Source organism: Papio anubis, chromosome 12, assembly GCF_008728515.1.
Source record: "Papio anubis isolate 15944 chromosome 12, Panubis1.0, whole genome shotgun sequence".
NCBI classification, from domain to species: Eukaryota; Metazoa; Chordata; class Mammalia; order Primates; family Cercopithecidae; genus Papio; species Papio anubis.
The window spans coordinates 62,829,643-62,852,855 of record NC_044987.1 but is presented as its reverse complement, the minus strand read 5'-3'; the positions used below and the strand labels follow the sequence as shown (position 1 = coordinate 62,852,855).

At 43.7% G+C, this 23,213-nt stretch overlaps 1 protein-coding gene across 5 annotated transcripts in view; it reads right to left on the bottom strand.

The window, feature by feature from the left end:
- The window catches only part of STIM1 (stromal interaction molecule 1), a 217,127-nt gene that overhangs the window by 179,344 nt on the left and 14,570 nt on the right, over positions 1–23,213 (bottom strand). The window contains exon 2 of one of the 5 annotated variants that reach the window (XM_031653249.1): positions 17,055–17,762. The exons of the other annotated variants lie outside the window; for them this stretch is intronic. Coding sequence (XP_031509109.1) covers positions 17,230–17,762 — 533 coding nt within the window. The 3' untranslated portion in view covers positions 17,055–17,229. Of the gene's footprint in view, positions 1–17,054; positions 17,763–23,213 lie in introns of those variants that run through there. 5 annotated transcript variants of the gene reach the window in all.

Below are 23,213 nucleotides of genomic sequence, written 5' to 3'. Positions count from 1 at the left end.
CTGTCATAATTGGTGCTGTCAGAGAACAACTACAATACAATAGTTTTCAAGACTTACTTTTAAACAATGGAACCCTCTTTTTCAAATATAGTTCAAATTGGCCTGGCGTAGTGGCTCACACCTGTAATCCCAGCACTTTGGGAGGTGGGCAGATCACCTGAGCTACAGAGTTTAAGACCTTCCTAGGCAACATGCAAAACCCCATCTCTATAAAAAATACAAAAGTTAGCTAGGCATGGTGGCACATGCCTGTAGTCCCAGAAAAGACTCAAGATTTAGATCAATCGACATGATGTAGACCTTACTTGGATATTGACCCCATCTCTACAAAAAATGAAAATATTAGCCAGGCGTGGTGGTACATGCCTGTAAACCCAGTTACTTGGGAAGCTGAGGCAGGAGAGTCACTTGAACCTGGGAGGCAGAGGTTGCAGTGAGCTGAGATTGCGCCACTGTACTCCAGCCTGGGCGACTGGGCTACAGAGTGAGACTTTGTCTCAAAAAAAAAAAAAAAATGTTGCCCCAGATTTTAACCAACCATATACCATTATCAACCATATACAAATAATATTGCTAATGAGCAAGAAAGTGGAAGTAAACATGTAGACATTCATGTATCAGGCTCTGCTACCAGTTGCTTATTTTGGCTGTGTACTTGTGTCCAAGGTCATTCACTCACTGGGTAGGTTTATGTCCTATGATGCCATCAACTGCCAGTCAAAGAACTAATCAGCATGAGCAAACTAGTGTTCACACAAAACTGGTACAATTGAAACCAAAATCAAAGACACTTTTATTGTAGATAAATGTACAATTTCCATTAGGCTTGTTAAAATACTGAAAGCAATTTAAATTCATTTATTCATTCAAAAACAAATATTTACTGAGCATCCCTGTCCATCCATGCTGGCTAGGCACCAAGGACAAAATAAATAACACCTAATAGCCTCAGGGGATTCAAACAAACATACCCCTATATTATTTTCATGGATCCCAAAGATTCTGAAGATGTTGCACCAATAAAATTGGGAGAGTGCTGGAAGGGATGACATTTTTATTCCCTTATGAACACAAACAACTTATCAAAAGGCAGCCTGTTCCACAAAGAACCTCTCAACATTACAGCCCTAGCATTTCGGGAGGACGAAGTGGGTGGATTGCGTGAGCTCAGGAGTTCAAGACCAGCCTGGGCAACATGGCAAAACCTCATCTCTATTAAAAATAAAACATAAAAGGCTTTGCAGATGCTGCCACCACCGGGAGCCCTGTACTCTCAGACATGGTTAACCCCACCATGACATCGCCTTCGACAATGAGCTCTTGGGCCATGTCTCCTTTGAGCTATTTGCAGACAAGTTTCCAAAGACAGCAGAAAACGTTCATGTTCTGAGCACTGGAGAGAAAGGATTTGGTTATAAGGGTTCCCGCTTTCACAGAATTATTATTCCAGGGTTTATGTGTCAGGGTGGTGACTTCACACACCATAATAGCACTGGCAGCAAGTCCATCTACGAGGAGAAATTTGATGATGAGAACTTCATCCTAAAGCATACAGGTCCTGGCATCTTGTCCATGGCAAATGCTGGACCCAACACAAACAGTTCCCAGTTTTTCATCTGCACTGCCAAGACTGAGTGGTTGGATGGCAAGCCTGTGGTCTTTGGCAAGGTGAAAGAAGGCATGAATATTGTGAAGGCCACAGAGCACTTTGAGTCCCGGAATGGCAAGATCAGCAAGAAGATCACCACTGCTAACTGTGGACAACTTGACTTGTGTTTTATCTTAACCACCAGATCATTCCTTCTGTAGCTCAGGAGAGCACCCCTGCACCCCATTTGCTCGCAGTATCCTAGAATCTTTACGCTCTCGCTGCAGTTCCCTTTGGGTTCCATGTTTTCTTTGTTCCCTTCCATGCCTAGCTGGATTGCAGAGTTAAGTTTATGATTATGAAATAAAAACTAAATAACAAAAATAAATAAATAAAACATAAAAAATAAAAACAAAGTACAGCCCTACTGTGGAGATACAAGCTGCCCCACTGCTAGAAAATCAAGAAGAGATTTCTGAAATCAAGGACTTTGTCCACAATTCAACAAACATTTACTGAATTTCTGTTTTGTCCTTAGACACTCTGCTAGATCAGCAAACTGAGGCTCTCAGGCCAAATCTAGCCCAAACACCTTGTTTTTGTAAACAAAGTTTTATTAGACACAGCTACACATGTCCATTTAAATATTATCTATGGCTGTTTTCCTGTTACAACTTACAGTATAGCCCATCAAGCCTAAAATATTTACTCTCTGGCCCTCCACAGAAAATGTTTGCTCATCTCTATGCTACACTCTAGAAAGATGCAGAAATGTATCTTGATCTAGGTGGTAGTTGCATAGATAAATACATTGGTAAAAATTCATCAAGCATTTAATTCATTTTATTGGATATATGCCATAACTCAATACTTCTTTTTTTAATGAAATAAAGAGTAATCAGTCCCTGCCTTCTAGCAATTTAAAATCTGGTAGGAGGATATCGAAGTAAATAATTAAAATACAATAGTGAGCCTGCACAGTGGCTAACACCTGTAATCCTAGCACTTTGGGTGGCCAAGGCGGGCAGATCACCTGAAGTCAGGAGTTTGAGAGCAGCCTGGCCAACATGGCAAAACCCTGTCTCCACTAAAAATACAAAAATTAGCCAGGTGTGGTGGCATGCGCCTGTAGTAGCCCCAGTTACTGGGGAGGCTGAGGCAGGAGAATCACTTGAACCCAGGAGGCAGAGGTTGCAGTGGGCCAAGATCGTGCCACTGCACTCCAGCCTGGGCAACAGAGCGAGACTCTGTCTCAAAAAAAAAAAAAAAAAAAAAAAAAAATGAAAAATAAAATTTTTTTTTTATTTTAAAAAATAAAAGAACATAGGGTTTGGAATTAGAACATGAAATTTCTAATTAGGCTTAAGTCCTACTTGCACCAATTACTAGACACGTGACTTTAGATTCTTCATCTACAAAATGAGAATAATAACAATATCTATATCATTGGCTGCTGTGAGAATTAAATAAATATGTAATTGTACCTGACATATAAGTATTCAACATACATTTTTTATCATAATAATTAGCATTATTAACTGTCTAATTAGTGGTGGACTTTGCTGTAGCTCAGAGTTCCTGTGATTTCCTGGTAGGTCCCATGGGACCCCAAGTCATATCAAAGTTGATTCTTTTACAAGTTTAGAGCTCAAGCTAGAATTGTACATAAACAGTATTTCATGGAGCTTTAGACTTCTGGCCCAATACCTGGAGAGGTGAAAGTCCTAAGGGTGGGGTCCTATCTCACTGCTCAAAGAACGCCTTCCAGAAGCAAAATCAGGAAAGCACTACCTCTAGTTGACCTAGCTGATGATGAAAGAAGCCATACTAGAAAATACACTTAAATACAATACGCTTTGTGTGTGCGTGTGTGTGTGTGTGTGTGATGGAGTCTTGCTCCGTCACCCAGGCTGGAGTGCACTGGTGTGATCTCGGCTCACTGCAACCTCCATCTCCCAGATTCTTGCCTCAGACTCCTGAGTAGCTGGGATTACAGGCGTGTGTCACCATGCCTGGCCATGATATCCTTTTGAGTTTAAAATTTCAGTCAAATCTTCCCTACCAGGCTGAGAAAACTGGTTCGGTCCAAGGGACTGGCCAGGAGAAGCCATGAGTCTCTGTCAGTGCTGCTGGGTATGTAGCTCTAACAGGGTGATACAGAAAAGTTCTTAAGACTTCTGGGGTACCAGAAAATACCTTCAACAATCTCTGTGACAAACTTAAAGCCTCCTGGATATCCAGCTCTATATAAGGACCAAAAGAGGATGATCACAGAAATCACAGATTTGACAAAAACTAGATGAACCTCCAGAGATCACCACCTGGACTGGCCCCGGCTCTCAGATTGCAAAACACCTATCATTAGCCTTGTTTTACAGATAATGCCACTAAGGTCCAGAGAAGGTAAGCGTGATGGCCTAGGTCAGATATCTAAGAGGCAGTAAGAAAAAAAAAGAATATCTAGTCTCAAGGAGTAAGCAATCTTGATGAAAAAGTAACACTCATGAAACTGTCAAAACACATGGTCAGGTAATAAGGGATATCCCAATGAGGAGCTACAGGTACAGAAAGGACAAGAGTTGAAGCCTCAGAGTAAAAGTCCCTGCCCAATGTACCTCTCACAAAGTAAAAAGGCCTGTCTTTGCTTAATATTTACTACCCTGTAATGCCTGTTTACCTGTCTCCCCACTCAATAGTAATTTTTCCAGGTTATGTACCTTATATTATCCTTATCTATATCATCAGCACCAAGCCTAGACAACTGCATCTCCTGTGACTTTGAAAAGACTCAGACTAGCCCTACTCACCCAACAATACTAAAAACAAGATTACCCTGTTAGGTATCTACCAAACCAAGAGGCCAGACCCTCAAAAAAGAGCCTAGATAAGGCTAATAGAAAGTGACTTTGACAAGTAATTTAACCTCTTATTTTGTCCATCTCAAAGATACTGATAACATTAACAATCTCAGAAGACTGTATTAAAAATTAAGTATCCATGGTGAAACCCCATCTCTACTAAAAAGAAAAAAATACAAAAAATTAGCCAGATGTGGTGGCGCACGCCTGTAATCCCAGCTACTCCGGAGGCTGAGGTGAGAGAACCGCTTGAACTCAGAAGGTAAAGGTTGCAGTGAGCCAAAATCGCACCATTGCACTCCAGCCTGGGCAACAGAGCGAGACTCTGTCTCAAAAAAATTAATAATTTAAAAAAAAATTAAATATCTGTGAAAGCACTTAACACAGTACTTGGCACATAGTAAGCATTCAATGACTGCTAGCTTCCTTCTCACACCCCCTGTATCTGGGTTCCTTTAAAAAATAGTTTATTCCTTGGACCAACATTTATTAAACAACAAATATTTATTTATTTGTTGGGCCTTAGGGATCAGATAACGATCTGCCTTAGGTATCTCTGATAAAACTTCAGCACCTAGTATGATGCCCACTGTTGCCACAACTGCCTGGCACATAGTAAGCACTCACTAGATAGGGAACTCCCAAGAACACTCTTGGATATGGACCACCAATGCATCACCTCTTAGTACAGCCCACTCCATCTGCTTTGTTAGCCCTAGAGGTGTGCAAGCACAAAAGAGATCAAGTCTCTGGCCAGCGGCAGATCTATACATTTATAGAGCTCCCCCCATAGTAAAGCCTGGCAGTCAAGATAACAAGAAAAACACAAGAACAATTCAGATGAGTCCCTCAAAACTGCATTAAAGACTATATGGCAGCCGGGCACGGTGGCTCACACCTATAATCCCAGCACTGTGGGAAGCCGATGCAGGTGGATCACTTGAGGTCACGAGTTCAAGACCAGCCTGGCCAACATGGTGAAACTCCATCTCTACTAAAAATGCAAAAATTCAGCTGGGCATGGTGGTGCACACCTGTAATCCCAGGTGTGGAGCACCTGTAATCTCCAAGCTTAGGCAGGAAAATCCCTTGAATCTGGGAGATGGAGGCTGCAGTGAGCAGAAAGCACACCACTGTACTCCAGCCTGGGCAACAGAGTGAGACTCTGTCTCAAAAATTTAAAAAAAAAAAAAAAAAAACTATATGGCAATGTTCCAAACTATACAGCATCTCTACTTAAAACCTGGGTTGTAATATTAAACTGACCACCCACTCTCACGTTTCCTATACTGCCCACTGAGAGAAAAGGGAAGTGCTTCTTCCTTTCAGTGCTGCTTGTTCAGAAAACCTGATGTCCTGGAAAACTGCTGGGCACCTATCCTGGCAAATAGGATCTAGCAAAAGCTTGAACCCCATAAAAGCATCTCAGTCATTCACCTTGCTGGCCTCTGAGGCTGAAAATAGCCCCAAATGAAAAACAAGCTACGTGAACTACTTATCCAGTTTCATAGCAAAGACCTTAATTAAGCTAGCTGAAGAGGACAAACCCCTCACTCCTTAACTCAAGCAGACCTAAAAGCCTCACCTGTTTCTGGCCCCATAGCAGCTGGCATAGCTCTGACACCTCTCAGGCTTCATCTTTCAAAAACAGAAATGGAACAGAAGTGCAGGATGGAAGAGGCAGCTAGCAGTCCCAGCTTCTTCACTTGAGGGGGTGGTGGGAGATAAATTCCTGGACTAGATCTGTCCCTTTCTTTTTTTCTTTTTTTTTTTTTTTGGCTGGGAGTCCCAGCTCTGTCACCCAGGCTGGAGTGCAGTGGCCGGGATCTCCAGCTCCTAAGTTTCTACCTCCAAGTTTCACATGCATTCTCCTACCTCAGCCCTCAGTAGCTTCCAGGAGTTCCCTGGCGCCGCCACCTGTGGCTACTTTTACATTTTAAGTAGGAGATAGAGTTTCTGGTATGAGCCAGGATGGTCTCGATCACCTGATCTCGTGATCCTTCCATTCTTTGGCCTCCCCAAAGTACAGGATTTGAGCGAGCCACGATGTGACCCAGATATCCTATTTTCTTTCTTTTTTTTTTTTTTTTTTTGAGACAGAATCTCACTCTGTCACCCAGGCTGGGTACAATAGGAATCTCTGACTCAGCCACGGCCTCCGCCTCCGGGTTCAGCGATTCCTCACCGCCTCAGCCTCCCCAGTAGCTGGGACTACAGGTGTGTGCCACCGCCCAGCTAATTTTGGGTACCCAAGTAAAGGCGGGGTTTCACCAGGTTAGCCAGGATGGTCTCAATCTCCTGAGCTCGTGATCTGCCCGCCTCATCCTCCCAAAGTGCTAGGATTACAGGCATGAGCCACCGCGCCTGGCCACAGATGCCCTATTATTTCATCAAATCTGAAAATGAAATGAAAGGCCCTAAAGCAGCCATACCCCAAAAGTAGCATTCTGTACCTCTGCTTCATCTTCTGGCAATAACCTTAACAGGTTTCTCTAACCAGGCCCTGTCTCAATGCCTTTTTAAAGGTAAATTTACCTAATCCCAAGTCAGAGTCAGTGGGTCAGCACTCTCACACATCAAATCCATCTCTGTCTATTACATACCTTGACCCATGCAATTATAGTCCATTGTTTCCAGGTTCACCTCTCGCAATATATTAAGTACTTCTAGATATATGGCCCAGGTTGCATAATGCCCATGTTTCCAGTTTTGCCCAGTGCAAGGCCAGGCTCAGAACAGATGCTTAAAGGCCTATTTGTTGTAGAGCAAAAGTTAGCAGGTACAAAAACAGGGAAGGAAGTATAAGGACGAGAATGTATCCTGCCTTACTCTCCCTAGAGGTCCTCACCCAGTGCATGCTGCCCTCTGGACCTACACTCAGGCTGGGTTTCCCAAGCCTCCTCTCTTATTACCAAGCTCACAGCCCTCTCTGCCTCCTCTGACTGTGTACAATACTAGTCCCTGGAACCTTTTCATCCGAGATGTTTGTTTCACCTCCTTGAAACTCTTTGAGTATATGGCCCGTCTCTCTTCTTTTTTTTTTTTTTTTTCTTTGAGATGTAGTCTTGCTCTGTCGCCAGGCTGGAGTGCAGTGGTGCAATCTCGGCTCATTGCTACCTCCGCCTCCCAAGTTCAAGCAATTCTCCTGCCTCAGCCTCCTGAGTAGCTGGGATTACAGGCACCCACCACCACGCCTGGCTAATTTTTTGTATTTTAGTAGAGACGGGGTTTCACCATGTTGTCCAGGACGATCTTGATCTCCTGACCTCGCGATCTGCCCGTCTCAGCTTCCCAAAGTGCTGGGATTACAGGAATGAGACGCCGTGCCTGGCCAAATAAGACTTTTTTTTTTTTTTTTTTTTTTTTGAGACGGAGTCTCGCTGTGTCGCCCAGGCTGGAGTGAGGTGGCGCAATCTCCGCTCACTGCAAGCCCCACCTCCCAGGTTCACACCATTCTCCTGCCTCAGCCTCCCAAGTAGCTGGGACTACAGGCGCCCACCACCACACCCAGCTAATTTCTTGTATTTTTAGTAGAGACGGGGTTTCACCAGGTTAGCCAGGATGGTCTCGATCTCCTGACCTCATGATCCGCCCACCTCGCCCTCCCAAAATGCTGGGATTACAGGCATAAGCCACCACGCCCAGCCAAGTCTCTCTTCTTATAGCACAAAATACAATAGCAGCCTAAAGGAAGTATACCAGTAGCTATTTACAGAGTTTAAAAAAAAAAAAAAAAATCAACTTCCCTTAAGTTTTTAATTGCTCATGTGTGAAAAGGTGAAAAGAATGTCTCTCACCAGATTGCTCCTCCCTCTTAGGTTATCCCTCTTTCTCTTTCTCTATTTTATCATGGGGTTCCCAGGGAATTTTCTATAAAGAATTCAAGCCAAATGGTTTAGCACCTATATTTGGCCTACAATGTGTGATATTCAAGATATCATCAGACATAACAATTCACTCTTTATATCCCACATCCCTCAGACTATGGGAAATGACTCACCCACACCAATCCTTAATCAAAGGCAGAAAAAGCCCCCTTGAGTCAAAGCAGGACGATGCTGTATCCTCAACACATTCATTAATGGGCCCTTGTCTAAGATCATGCTCAAACTCACATCTAAAACTGGAATGGGGCCATGAACAGCGGCTCACACCTGTAATCTCAGCACTTAGGGAGGCTGAGGTGGGAGAACTGCTTGAGCCCAGGAGTTGGAGACCAGCATGGGCAACACAGTGAGACTTTGTCTACACAAAAAAAATAGAAAAATTGGCCGGCCGCGGTGGCTCAAGCCTGTAATCCCAACTTGGGGAGGCGGGAGGCAGGCGGATGCCGAGGTCCAGGAGATCGAGACCATCCTGGCTAACACAGTGAAACCCGTCTCTACTAAAAATACAAAAAGCGAGGCCGAGGGTGCGCCTGTAGTCAGCTCGGGAGGCTGAGGCAGGAGAATGGCCATTAAACAGGGAGGCCCGGAGCTTTACAGTGAGCTGAGATCCAAGCCCTGCACTCCAGCCTGGGTGACAGAGAGACTCAGATCTCAAAAAAAAAAAAAAAAAAAAAAAAAGAAAAATTAACCAGGTGTGGTTCCTCATGCCTGCAGTCCCAGCTACTCAGCAGGCTGCGGTGGGAGAATCACTTGAGCCCAGGAGGTAGAGGCTACAGTGAGCCATGATTGTGCCACCATATTTCAGCCTCCTGTACAACAGAGCGAGTCCTTGTTTCAAAAATCAAATGATAAAATAAATAAAATAAAACTGGAATGTGTCTACCTTTGTGAGCTGAAGTACTGGGATAAGACTTCCAATCAGAAAAGAAAATTATAATTATCTACAACTGTGTTAAACCAATAGTTCTCAGCAAACTCAAATTATGTATGTGTGGCAGAGCACTGTGACTCATGCCTGTAATCCCAAACATTGGGAGGCCAAGGCAGGAAGATCACGTGAGCCCAGGGGTTCAAGACCAGCCTAGGCAACACGGCAAAACCCTGTCTCTACAAAAATAATAATAATACAAAAATTGGCCAGGCTAGCATGTGTCTATAGCCCCAGCTACTTGGGAGGCTGAAGTAGAAGGATTGCTTGAGCCCGGGAGGTCAAGGCTGCAGTGAGCCATGATTGCACCATTGCACTCCAGCCCGGATGATAGAGTGAGATACTGTCTCAAAAAAAGAAAATTATCTATGTTTATATTGAAATATATTCACGTCATACAATTATTCCTTTTAGATTTTATAATTCAGTGATTTTTTAATATAAGGTTGTACCACCGTCACCACAATCTAATTTTTCAGAATATTTTCATTACCTCAAAAAGAAACCCCATATCCATTAGCAGTAACTTCTCATTACCCTCTCCCCCCACACTCTGGCAAACACTAATCTACTTTCTCTATAGATTTCCCTATTCTGGACATTTCACGTAAATGGAATCATACAATATGTAGCCTTTTCACTTAGCATGTTTTCAAGGTTTATCCATGTTGTGGCATCTATCAATACCTAACTCCATTTAATGGCTAAATAAGATTCCATTATACGAACATATCACCTTTTTTTTTTTTTTTTTTTTTTTTTTTTTTGAGGGGGGTCTGGCTCTGTCGCCCAGGGTGGAGTGCAGTGATGCAATCTCAGCTCACTGCAACCTCCACCTCCCAGGTTTCTTGGGGACTGCTGATTATTACTGCCTTGGGTTAGGTTCAGATGTAGCAAGAAATAAGGCTGAACGGAGAGAAACAGTCCTCTCCACATTCTACCTCCTGGGAGGCTAAGCAGAATAGGCCCCAAGTTCCCAAGGCTATTCCCTTTTGCCAATTTACATGGAGAACCACCTGGGGCATGGGTTTTACTCTCAGCCCCTGGATCAGCACTGCATAAGTCAGTGTTCCAGGCAAGCTGGCATGACAGCTCCCAGCAGAAACCAGTTCCTTTTGTCTTCAAAGTGCTGAAAACATCTGGCTGGCTCCCACACTGCTCACGCATCCTCTCAACTTGGGAAAGAGAAAGCCAAACATCATGTGATTCACCATATAACAAAGCACTTTCAATGTCCATTAACTCACTGAATCCTTACAACACTCCCACAATACCAGGGCAGGTATTCTTGCACCCATTTTATAGACAAAGAAACTCCAACCTTGAAATGTTAAGTAATTTTGCTAAGTAACAAAGCACAGAGACATAAGAAGAACCCAAGTCTTCTGATTCCTGGTCCAGACCCTTGTGAGTTGATTTTAAGGGCCATCCAGTGAGAGGCCTTCCCCACCACTCTACCTAAAATAGCACCCCCATCACTCTCTAATCCTTTGCCCTGCTTTACTTTGTTTTTTAGCACTTATGATTACCAGGCATTATATTACTTATCTCCTTGTTTATGGCCTATCTTCCTACCTGAATATAAAACAATAGGGACTATTATTCTTTTTTTTTTTTTTTTTTTTTTTTTGAAACAGAGTCTTACTCTGTCACCCAGGCTGGTATGCAGTAGCGTGATCTTGGTTCGCTGCAACCTCTGCCTCCCTGGTTCAAGCGATTCTCCTGCCTCAGCCTCCTGAATAGCTGGGATTACAGGCGTGCGCCACCATGCCCAGCTAATTTTTGTATTTTTAGTAGAGATGGGGTTTCATCATGTTGGTCAGGCTGGTCTTGAACTCCTGACCTCGTGATCCGCCCGCCTCGGCCTTCCAAAGTGCTGGGATTACAGGTGTGAGCCACCGTGCCCGGCGGGACTATTATTCTTTATTGCATACCAAGCAGAGTTTCTGGCACACAGTAGGGTCTTAAATATTTATTATATGAATACATCTAGTACAGCCCACAACTGATCCCTCCTACAGTGATGGTGTCATTACTGTCAAGTAAGTCTTCAGTCTATACTCAAGTTTCATTCAGCATTTATTAGCATCCACTCATCCACTAAATGCCAGTTCCTATGCTAAATGCTAAAGACAGAAATGAATCAAATACAATCACTGACTCTAGAAAATACAACTTAGTGGTTTGAAGCAGACAATAAAAAAGTGTCCCATTGGCTGGGTGTGGTGCCTCATAGATCATATGATTCCATTTATATGAAATATCCAGAATAGGTAAATATATACAGACAAAACACAGATAGACAGATTGATGGCTGCCAGGGGAAAGGGAGAGGGGGGAATTAGGAACAACTGCTTAACAGGTATGGATTTCCTCAGGGTTGATGAAATAGTTTTGAACTAGATTTGTGACAGTACTAAATCCCACTGAATTGTAAAAATGATTAATCTTATGTGATTTTCCTTTTTTTTTTTTTTTTTAAATAAACAGCCTACGTCACCATACTCTAAAAGGAAAACCTCAAAAGTCACCGTTTTCTCATTCAGCTGCCCCTTCCTGCCTCTTCAGGGAGCCTACTCTGCCATCCTGCAGCCGTCCAAACCTGCCATTTTAGCAATGAGTTATGCTCCACTGGTCAGATTTTCTAGTCATTTCCTGTGTGTCAGGCAGTCTAAAGTCCCTAGTGAGAAAGCAAGCTCCCTTTTAAATAGGATGTATTGGTCCATGTATCTCATCCTCTTTCCAGACAGACCAGGTCATGGGTGGGGAGTAAGGGAAAGGGGCTGACTGACCTCTCTTGAAGTGGCAATTTGGAGCGGTGCTAGCAGAGAGCTAGAGCCTGGGTGACCAGGGAGGCCAAAGATATAACCATCACACAATGGTCTGAATATGATTTATTTTTCTTTTGGGGAGGGGCAGGGGTTTAGGAAGAGTAGGGAAGTATTTAACAAACAGCTTTGGAGCAATATCTGGTTTCAGAAATAACTAAAATCTCTCAGTAACAACTGTGTTCTTGACTTTCCAGAACCAACAATTCTAATGCCAAAGTTCTTCAGAAAAAACAAGAAAGATTTTACTTCCAAAGTTTGACACTGAAACCATCCCCTAGCTGTCCACAAACTATTTTCATTGCCCTGAGAAGGCACTGGAAACCTGGAGACTGGAGACTTGGGGAACAGCATTCAAGTTCATCCCCTATCAGCCAATAGTCTCCAAGGTAGTCATCACTAATGCTTAGAAATCAAGACACAAGAAGTAACCTGCAAGGGTCACAGGTGCTAGCGGGCTTCTAATGCCCTTCGGGCACCTTAAACTTAAAGTAGTATTGGCAATAAAAACCAACAACAAATACTGTTTTTACAGGCCATTATGTGGCCCTTAAATACATTCTCTCAGTAGCCCTAAGGCTCAGAGAGATTAATGATTTACTAAGGGTCATGAGGCCAACAAACAACAGCAAAGCCAGATTTCACACTCTGGTCTGACTGCTTGCAAAGCTCATGCCATTGCCACAACACAAAAGTGCCGGGCACCACACATCCTGTCCTGCTTCCTGGATCTCCATGAGAGTGTGTTCTGACCATCCATAATAATCTAATGCTTCTTAGTTCCACATTAATCCTGGCAGCCACAGAAAGAGAACTCTCACAGGCAATAGCAACCCAGAACACTGATGCCACTGAGAAGTACCTAAGACTGCTATCTGGGCTACTCTACCATTCACTGGGTCACCAACCAAACCTCCTAAAAACCCACAAGGTAGATGTTCTACCTTGAGTGACCCTTGAAGGTAAGAGGGGAAATGGTAGGGAAAAAAACAAATGTAGAAGAGACTGCAGATAAAATTCTAAGCTAGAAATCAGTAAACCTGAGATGCAGTCTTTGTTCTGCCCCTAAATACATATATGACATTGGGAAGTCACCTGCCCTCTTTGCATTTGTTTACTATAATATAGAGATGACAATCCCCTCCTGTCACACCTCATAGCGCAGCTGTGGGCATGGTAAGCAAAAAGACAGGTCTTAAATAGGGGAGTGATTTGTAAACTGCAGAGCACAAACCAATCTGGGGAGTTATTATAATATGACTACCATCAGCTGGCTGGGGAGAAGATTAATGTCCACGAAACCAACAGAAAGTGAAACAGTAGATAATTAGCTGACAAATTATATGGTACGGACTAAGAAGATTATAGCCTAGAAAGGGAAGTCCCTGGAATAAGTCAGAAAAACTACAGAGAAAAGAATGAAGAGGATTGGAGGGTTTTGGAAAGCCACAGCCGGAGGGAAATGTATAGCTAGGGAAAAGAGGTATGAAGGGCCGGGCGCGGTGGCTCACGCCTGTAATCCCAGCACTTTGGGAGGCTGAGGCATGTGGATCACCTGAGGTCAGGAGTTCGAGACCAGCCTGGCCAACATGGTGAAACCCCGTCTCTACTAAAAATACAAAAATTAGCTGGGTGTGGCAGTGCGCATCTGTAGTCCCAGCTACTCAGGAGGCTGAGACAGGAGAATCGCTTGAACCCGGGAGGTAGAGGTTGCAGTGAGCCAAGATCACACACCACTGCACTCTAGCCTGGGTGACAGGGCGAGACTCCATCTCAAAAAAAAAAAAAAAAAAAAAAAAGGTATGAAGAAGAGGAAAGCAACAGTGCTAGAGGAGATGCTGTGTGTGTTGGGAAGTCAGGGAGGCCACAATGGGTAGGCAGGATAAAGCCAAACTGTCAGGGGAAGATAGGCAGCCGAGCAGCTGGGGCAGGATGCAGCTAGAAATTGGAACCCGATGCAGCTAGAAATTGGAACCCACTGCAGCTAACATGAGCTATGGAGAGGGCAGAGCTAGATTTTACAGCAAGCATTTATTGGGCACTAATAACATGGTAAGCACTGTCACAGGGAATGGTGACACAAAGATAGGTAACACATAAGCCCTGCTCTCATGACTCTGCATTTGAATCCCAGCTCTTCCATTTGCAGAGCAACATGGACATCAAGGGAACACATTCTGTAATGAGACAGACCTGGTTTCAAATCCCTGCACTGACACTGCCAGATGAGTGACCTTCCACAAGTAACCAAAGCTCTTTAATCCCTAGTTTCCTCATTTGTATTGAAGAAGTAATAATTATCGTTCACAGGATTAAAAAAAAAAGAAACTTCATATGTGCTTTTCAGGCACATGATAAATAATAACTTATTATCATTAACTAGCTTTGTGACCTTGGGTAAGTTGCTTAACCTCTCTGGGCCTCAGTTTCATCATATGTAAAACAAGACTAATTACAGCTACCTCACAAAGTAGTTGTGAAGATTAAAGAAAATTATTGGTGTAAAGCACCTAGCCTAGAGAAACAGCTCAGCAAAAGTTCCCTTTTCTTCCCTTTGTCTCTTGTTTCCTCAACCCTCCTCCTTTCCCTTCTCCCCAGCCCATATGTGAGATCTCCCCTGTGGCAATGCCCAGCTCCTGGAGGGCAATGAAGACATAACCAGGATCCGTACTGATTCCACTCCTCGAGAGCACCAGGCCCATTTAACCCCCAAACCACCTCTAACTTATCAACGCTTGACCACTCCTATTCAGGAACATGTTCTTTACCCACTTCTCGCCTAGTGACTTCAATTCACAAGCAAGAAGTCTTTTCTACCTGAAAACCAAACAATTCCTCCCTGCTTACACATTCTCCCAAGAAACAAACCAGAGGAGAAAGCATCAGAGTCTAAAATGCTGATCAGAGAAAGGAGACTGGTATTCCCAGTGCTTTAGAATGATCCAGTGCTTTAGAATGATAGGATAAAAGGAGAGGTCCTGGGCACCCTTGCTGGGAGACAGATGAATCCTACTGGCCCTCGTGCATATATGACAAGAGCAGGCAAACCTGCTGCAACTCCCAACAGTTCTGGGAATGCCTGAGAACAAGGCCCTCAGCCTGCTAGAGTTACTCAGACATGAGGGAAAAATTAAGTTTTCACCAGTAAAGGTCAACTTATAAATACCTGATTAACCCAAGCAATCACACTCTGCTCTACCTTCTATGAGAATTTACAACTGACCCGGAACAGGAGTCAAGCTGAGTACACGTTTTCAAAGGTATAACTAACAATTATTGAGGTATTTGGCAGGGTGGGGATAGGGGATTGACGGCCGGCTACAAAAAGCCCATGCAAATCAGCTAAGTCCAGAGTCTCCACTGGAAGCTGCTTCTGGAACAACCACCTCTGCACAAACCTGCAGTGTAAATGTGACCTTGCTAGAAAAACAAGAGCCAGTTCTCCAATGAAGACCATGGGAAATGCAGAGAAGCAAGGCATACCAAGTCCAAGATGCTTGCTTAATCCCAGGGAGTTCCTTTTGTAAGAAAATAATAATAATAATAATAATAATCTTGTTCTGTAGGAAGACACTATCAGATCAAGCCTGTGAAGCCACCGTCTAGACTCCCCCAGGTAGCTCTAACTGCTTCTTCCTCTGCACTCCCATCACACTTTGCAAACCAGAAACGGGAAATAAAAGAAACTATCTTTCATTAAGCATTTACTGTAAGTCTTATAGAAAAGGTTTTAATCTTTTTTTTTAAAAAAACCCTCCCAATAACCAGCTAATCCTAGTCCCATTTTATTTATAAATGAAGAAACTGAGCAACTCACTCAGGAAAGGGGCTGGGCAGAACCCAAATATGAACCTGCTCTGTCTGATTCCAAATCGTAACCTTTCTTTCAACATATATTTATTGAGAGCCTACTACATGTCAGGTACTACTCCTGGTGAATATATAGCAGTGCATGAGACAGACAAGAACCTCATCTTTATGAGGTTTTCATTCTAAACAAAACTGCCTCCATATTTTAGCACATCACATGTTTAGTAGGTAGATATCAGTATTTCTTTATCTTCAAGCAGGCAGGACTCAATAAATACGTATGGAAGGCCAGACCCAGTGGCCCATAATTCCATCACTTTGGGAGATGGAGGTGGGAGGATCACTTGAGCCCAGGAGTTCGAGACCAGCCTGGGCAACACAGTGAAACCCTGCCTCTACAAAAAATAAAAATAAAATCAGTCAGGTGTAGTGGGATGTGCCTGTAGTCCCAACTAATCAGGAGGCTGAAGCAGGAGGATTGCTTGAGCCCAAGAGTTCAAGGTTGCAGTGAACCACGATCACACCACAGCACTCTAGCTGAGGTAACAGAGTGAGACCCAAAAACAAAGGAAATGAACGCAGTCCTTTCCCTCAACTCACAGGAATTCCTCTCAGCTGCTACCCAAACAGCATTCAACTGTTTATCCATCAATTTTGCATCCTTCTTCCTACCTAGGATGCCATATCTTAAACCAAAAGCTTCCTTACAGTGCTAGCAATTTGGCTCCAGTCACCCACTAAGTATGACATAACAGTATTTCATAGTTTACAAAAGACTTTCACATACATTATCTTACTTAACCCTCATAAAATTAAACAAGATAGGTATTATTCCCTTTAACACATAGGGGAACAGACAACCAGAAAGCTTAGTTTCACCACTGTGTAGAGGAACTGAGCCACAGCACAGTTCTTCCTAGTCCCCGAATGCATTCTTTGCCCCTTCTCCTAAGAACATTTCATATCTATTCTCCATAGCAGAGAAACCACAAGGAATGTTGTGTCCTTATTTAGTTCAATCCATTTGACTAAGCTATTTCAGATTGCCTATGTTATCAAAACAATACAAAGCAAAAATTCATGTTTCGTCCTATTGCAGTATTTATTTTGATTATTAATTTTTTTTGTTACTTAGTTTTTATTTCATAATCATAAACTTAACTCTGCAATCCAGCTAGGCATGGGAGAGAACAAGGAAAACATGGAACCCAAAGGGAACTGCAGTGAGAGCACAAAGATTCTAGGATACTGCGAGCAAATGGGGTGGAGGGGTGCTCTCCTGAGCTACAGAAGGAATGGTCTGGTGGTTAAGATAAAACACAAGTCAAACTTATTCGAGTTGTCCACAGGAGGCAATGGTGATCTTCTTGCTGGTCTTGCCATTCCTGGACCCAAAGCGCTCCATGGCCTCCACAATATTCATGCCTTCTTTCACTTTGCCAAAGACCACGTGCTTGCCATCCAACCACTCAGTCTTGGCAGTGCAGATGAAAAACTGGGAACCATTTGTGTTGGGTCCAGCATTTGCCATGGACAAGATGCCAGGACCTGTATGCTTTAGGATGAAGTTCTCATCTTCAAATTTCTCCCCATAGATGGACTTGCCACCAGTGCCATTATGGCGCGTGAAGTCACCACCCTGACACATAAACCCTGGAATAATTCTGTGAAAGCAGGAACCCTTATAACCAAATCCTTTCTCTCCAGTGCTCAGAGCACGAAAATTTTCTGCTGTCTTTGGAACCTTGTCTGCAAACAGCTCGAAGGAGACGCGGCCCAAGGGCTCGCTGTCAACGGCAATGTCGAAGAACACGGTAGGGTTGACCATGGCTAGTAGTACAGGACTTTCCTCGGCGGCAGCGTCTGCAAAGCCGATTATTAATATTTTATCACTTCTCCCACTAAAGGTGTTTTAGCTATATTTTGTTTTTGGGTTTGATGTTTTTGTTGTTGTTTTTAGGGTTTGTTTTTTTTTTTTTTTTTTTTTTTTGAGACAGGGTCTCACTTTATCACCCAGGCTGGAGTGCAGTGGCATGACCTTGGCTCACTTTAGCCTCAGCCTCCTAGGCTCAAGCAATCCTCCTGCCTCTGCTCCCTCAAGTAGGTGGGATTACAAGCACACACTACCACTCCTGGCTAATTTTTTGTATTTTTTGTAGAGACAGGGTTTCGCCATGTGGCCCAGGCTGGTCTCAAGCTCCTGAGCTCAAGCGATCTGCCTGCCTCGGCCTCCCAAAGTGCTGGGATTACAGGCGTGAGTCACCGTGCCTGGCCTATATTTCGTTATGTTCCAATTTGCCATTTATTCCCAAAGGAACTTTTTATGTTAAACACCAAGTATATACTATATGCATAGAAAAAGGTCTGAGATAGTTTTATAATTGTTTTCAAGTCAGTGAGAAAAATAATTCAACTTATAGGGATGCTTTTACATATGTTTGTCTTTGCCAGGAAAGAAAGCCTTTATCCTGTGAAGTGACATACACCGGTAGGCAGAGGTTGCAGAAAGTATAAGCCCCAAATGCAAGGTTAATATCTTGGCATGCTATTTGCAAAAAACCAACCAAACAAACAAAATCCAAGCACCATGGTCAACAGGCATATTCCAGCAACCAAGGCCAAGTTGAGGGTTTGTCCTATCACTCCACTCCAGGGAGCATTAAGCCTAGCTCTATAGGTTGCAAGCCTATAGAAAATACAAACAAACAAACAATAAAAGAAGAGGTAGGGGAGGAGAAAATAAAAATTAAAAAAAAAAAAAAAGATACAAACTCTAAAGCCAGATGTCAAGGAAAATAACAGCACATTCTGGGCAAATCAGAAAGACACAGAGGGGCCTTATTTGAAAAACTAGCCAAGGCTTTGCCCAAAACCCTTACCCTTGCCAGTCTGTCCTAACACCTGAAATTTCAGCACTATAACTTCATTCTGTTCTTTAACAAATACACTCTGAGTACCAAATCTTGCAGGAGCAGGAATAGTCAGAATAGGGAGGTAGATTCATGCCTCACTGACTTAAATAGACAGATTAGCGAGAGGCAGAGTAGTCCGAAAAAGCAGGACAAGAAGTCATTCTGGCTGAAGGAACTGAAGAAGACTCTCTGGATATGAGAACTTAGGTAGGCTTAAAAGGATAAGAGGACATGAAATCATTTGTGCTACCTTAGGAAAGTAACCTGAAGCTAGGGAAAGACCTGGATTTGAATTCTGATTCAGTTGCCTACAGCCTGTAATGACAATCAAGCAAGTTATTTTCCTTTGCTGAATCTATTTCTTCATCTGCAAAATGGGTATTATAAAGCATACCTCAAAGATAGGTGTGTAAATACTAGCCCTGATCTGGCAAATGGTAGGACTTAAATATCTTTTCCTTATCCCTTTTTCTGGTTGGAAGAGGAACACATACCAGGGAAGGATACTCCAGGACAATAGAAATGACTTGCCAGCTCACAGAGCAAGGCCATTTGAGGGCTACTAGAACAGACAATCAACCTGAAAAGGCACCTGAAGAAGTGCAGCAAATCCAGGCCACATCTAGGTCCCAGCCTAAATTTCTCCCCACCATAAGATGTTTCGCAGTCCATTCTGGACAAACATTACATCACTGTAGATTTAGCAGATCAGGAAATGGAAACCCACTCCTCAGCTCCCCAGGAAAAATAGCTCTGTGCCAACTTCTGGTACTCTAGGAGGCTGGAGCAGGACCTAGTGCAAGGAAAGTAGTGAGTCCAACTGCCAACACATTTTAATTAGTCCAACCTTAAAAGACTGTAACCACATGAGATTAAAAGGAGCCCCCAGGGAAAGCCTCTGCCCTTCACACAGTTCAGCCAATTAGATATGCTCAAGTGGCCTAATTTTCATCACTGAATTCTTTGGGGAATCAAGCCTCACCAAGCTCTGACTTCTGTCTAAGAGTACAAGCATATGCTCAGCTCAGGAGGAGCAGTTAGGTGTCAGCTATAACAGAAGCAGCATAAGTATGCCTGGAGGTCCTAACACCCTTCCTGCATAGGTAAACTGAGCTAATAGAACTGCCCTCTTGCCAGGCTCCACCCCTCACCCCAGAATGCAATCCATTCCCCAGTGGCTATACCTAACCTAATCCATACTAAAAAGCTAGTTTTGGTCCTCAGTTCAGACATAATGTAAACACCTGGCCAGACACAGTAGCTCACACCTGTAATCCCAGCACTTTGGGAGGCCAAGGTGCGAGGATCACTTCAGGCCAGGAGTTCAAGACCAGCCTGGGCAACTCCATCTCCACATAAAAAAAAAGGTTTTAATTTTTTTTTTTTTTTTTTTTTTTTTTTTGAGACAGAGCTTCGCTCTTGTTGCCCAGGCTGGAGTGCAATGGTACAATCTCGGCTCACTGCAACCTCCGCCTCCTGGGTTCAAGCGATTCTCTTGCCTCAGCCTCCCAAGTAGCTGGGATTACAAGCTACCACGCCCAGCTAATTTTTTTGTATTTTTAGTAGAGAGGGGGTTTCTCCATGTTGGTCAGGCTGCTCTCGAACTCCCTACCTCAAGTGACCCACCCGCCTCGGCCTCCCAAAGTGCTGGGATTACAGATGTGAGCCACCGTGCCCGGCCAAGTTTTTGAATTTTCAAAAATTAGTGGAGTGTGGTGGCACCCGCATATAGTCCCAGTTTGGGAGGCTGAGGTAGGAGGATCACTTAAGCCCAGGAGTTGGAGGTTACAGTGAACTATGATCACGCCACTGCACTCCTGCCTGGGCAACACAGTGAGAATCTGTCTCAAAAAAAAAAAAAAAAAAAAAAAAAGTGGGAGTAACATAAACACAGTAATACTTGTGCATTAAAGGGGGGTTTTCAGAAATGGAAGTGACTTCGATATTCAAAAGAATTGAGCTATAATGGTAAACCAGATGGCAGATATGAAAATGGAGGTAAAGAGCCAGGTGCAGTGGCTCACGCCTATAATCCTAGCACTTTGGGAGGCTGAGGTGGGAGAATCACGAGGTCAGGAGATGGAGATCATCCTGGCTGACACGGTGAAACCCCGTCTCTACTAAAAATACAAAAAATTAGCCCGGTGTGGTGGCAGGCACCTGTAGCCCCAGCTACTCGGGAGGCTGAGGCAGGAGAATGGCATGAACCTGGGAGGCGGAGCTTGCAGTAAGCCAAGATCGTGCCACTGCACTCCAGCCTGGGCGACAGAGCAAGACTCCGTCTCAAAAAAAAAAAAAAAGAAAAAAAGAAAAGGGAGATAAAGAAACTTTACTCAAAAGCCAATGAACTTTACTCAAAAGCCAATGAACTTTACATTTCCCCAAGAGCTCAGTGCCACTCCCTTGCAACTGGACCAGGTGTAATGCCAGTGTAGCCACACTTTTCCTGTTGTCATTAAGAGTTAGAAAACAAGGCCGGGTGCAGTGGCTCACGTCTGTAATCCCAGCACTTTGGGAGGCCGAGGCAGGCAGATCACCTGAGGTCAGGAGTTGAAGATCAGCCTGGCCAACATGGTGAAACCGTCTCTACTAAAAATACAAAACTTAGCCGGGCGTGGTGGCACACACCTATAGTCCCAGCTACTCAGGAGGCTGAGGTACGGCAATCGCTTGAACCCAGGAGGTGGAGGTTGCAGTGAGCCAAAATCGTACCAAGGCGCTTCAGCCTAGGCGACAGAGGTAGACTCTGTTTCAAAAAAAAAGAGAGTTAGTAAACAAGATTATAGGGAAGAGTGAGAACCTAGGAGCACAGAGTACTAAAGAGAGAGGATAAACCAAAGAATTGCAAAGAATAGATCATCAGACAATTCGGAGGAGAAAAACTAATACAGTAATGATAAATCACTCAAATTTGTGTAAGAATAAATGCCTATTACATTATTTCATAAGATCTGCACACATCAACCTTGTAAGATAGATTCTGTTATCCCCACAATAGCCGGGATGAAGAAATTTAAGCCCAGAAAAGTCAAGAGTATCAGATCCCAGGCTAAATTAAGCCTACCCAATTCTTAGTCTTGTGGTCTTTTTATTAAACTAGATTTTCCATAAAGAAAGCTGTGAACACTCAAGAGAACCAACCTAGGAAGAGGGAAGAAAATGAAAAAAGTTTCAAGAAAACAATGGAAAGAAAAGGCATTAAGACAGAAGCTACAAAATAGTACACAGTTGTTTTTTAAAACTAGAAAACCTTGTATTCCTCCTCTACTCACTCAGAGTATGTGACTAGATATTGGACAAAACAGCTAGTTTCAGGCCTGCCCTAGTGACACAGAGCTGACACAACCACAGCCCTACTACCTAACAATACCCCTATTAGAGCAGCTTACTCCCCCTCTGAGGAGAACTTAGTACTAAACCAAAGAGATGACCAGATAAGGACTCCAAGCACTCTAACCAGCAAGTCCACCCTAGTTCCTCTGTCCCAAGCCAGGACTTACCTTAGTCTAGAAGAAGTTCCCCCCAAGCATAGCCTAAATTCAGCTACCACTTTGCTTCCACCTTGAGCCCACATGAAGGTTGGCAGAAGACGCTGGGGGAAAGGGATATTAATCATCTTCTCTCTGGTTAAAGTAGCTGATAGGAGGCCAGGCATGGTGGCTCATGCCTGTAATCCCAGCACTTTGGGAGGCCAAAGCGAGCAGATCACGAAGTCAAGAGATACCATCCTAGCCAACATGGTGAAACCCCGTCTCTACTAAAAATACAAAAATTAGTCAGGCGTGGTGGCAGGCGCCTGTAATCCCAGCTACTTGGGAGGCTGAGGCAGGAGAATCATTTGAACCCAGGAGGCAGAGGTTGCAGTGAGCCGAGATCGCACCACTGCACTCCAGCCTGGCAACAGAGCAAGACTCCATCTCAAAAAAAAAAAAAAAAAAAGAGTACCTGATAGGATATGGTCACTCAGTGTTCTGTCAGCCACTCCATAACCCACTAGAAAACCAGAGATGTAGCCAGGCGCGGTGGCTCATGCCTATAATCCCAGCACTTTGGGAGGCTGAGGTGGGTGGAATGCTTGAGCTCAGGAGTTCCAGATCAGCCTGGGCAACATGGTGAGACCACCCCATCTCTACAAAAAATGTAAAAACTGGCCAGGTATGGTGGTACACACCTGTAGTACCAGCTACTTGTTGGGCCTAGATGGGAGGATCACCTGAGCCCGGGAGGTGGAGGCTGCAGTGGGCTGTGATGGTGCCACTGCACTCCAGTGTGGGTGACACAATGAGACCCTATCTCAGAACAAAACCAAAAAAAAGGAAAAAGAGTATTACAGAAAGCATCTTTACTTCCAATGCCTCCATGAGGTAAAAATTAATATTCCCTTTTTTGCAAATGTGGACAA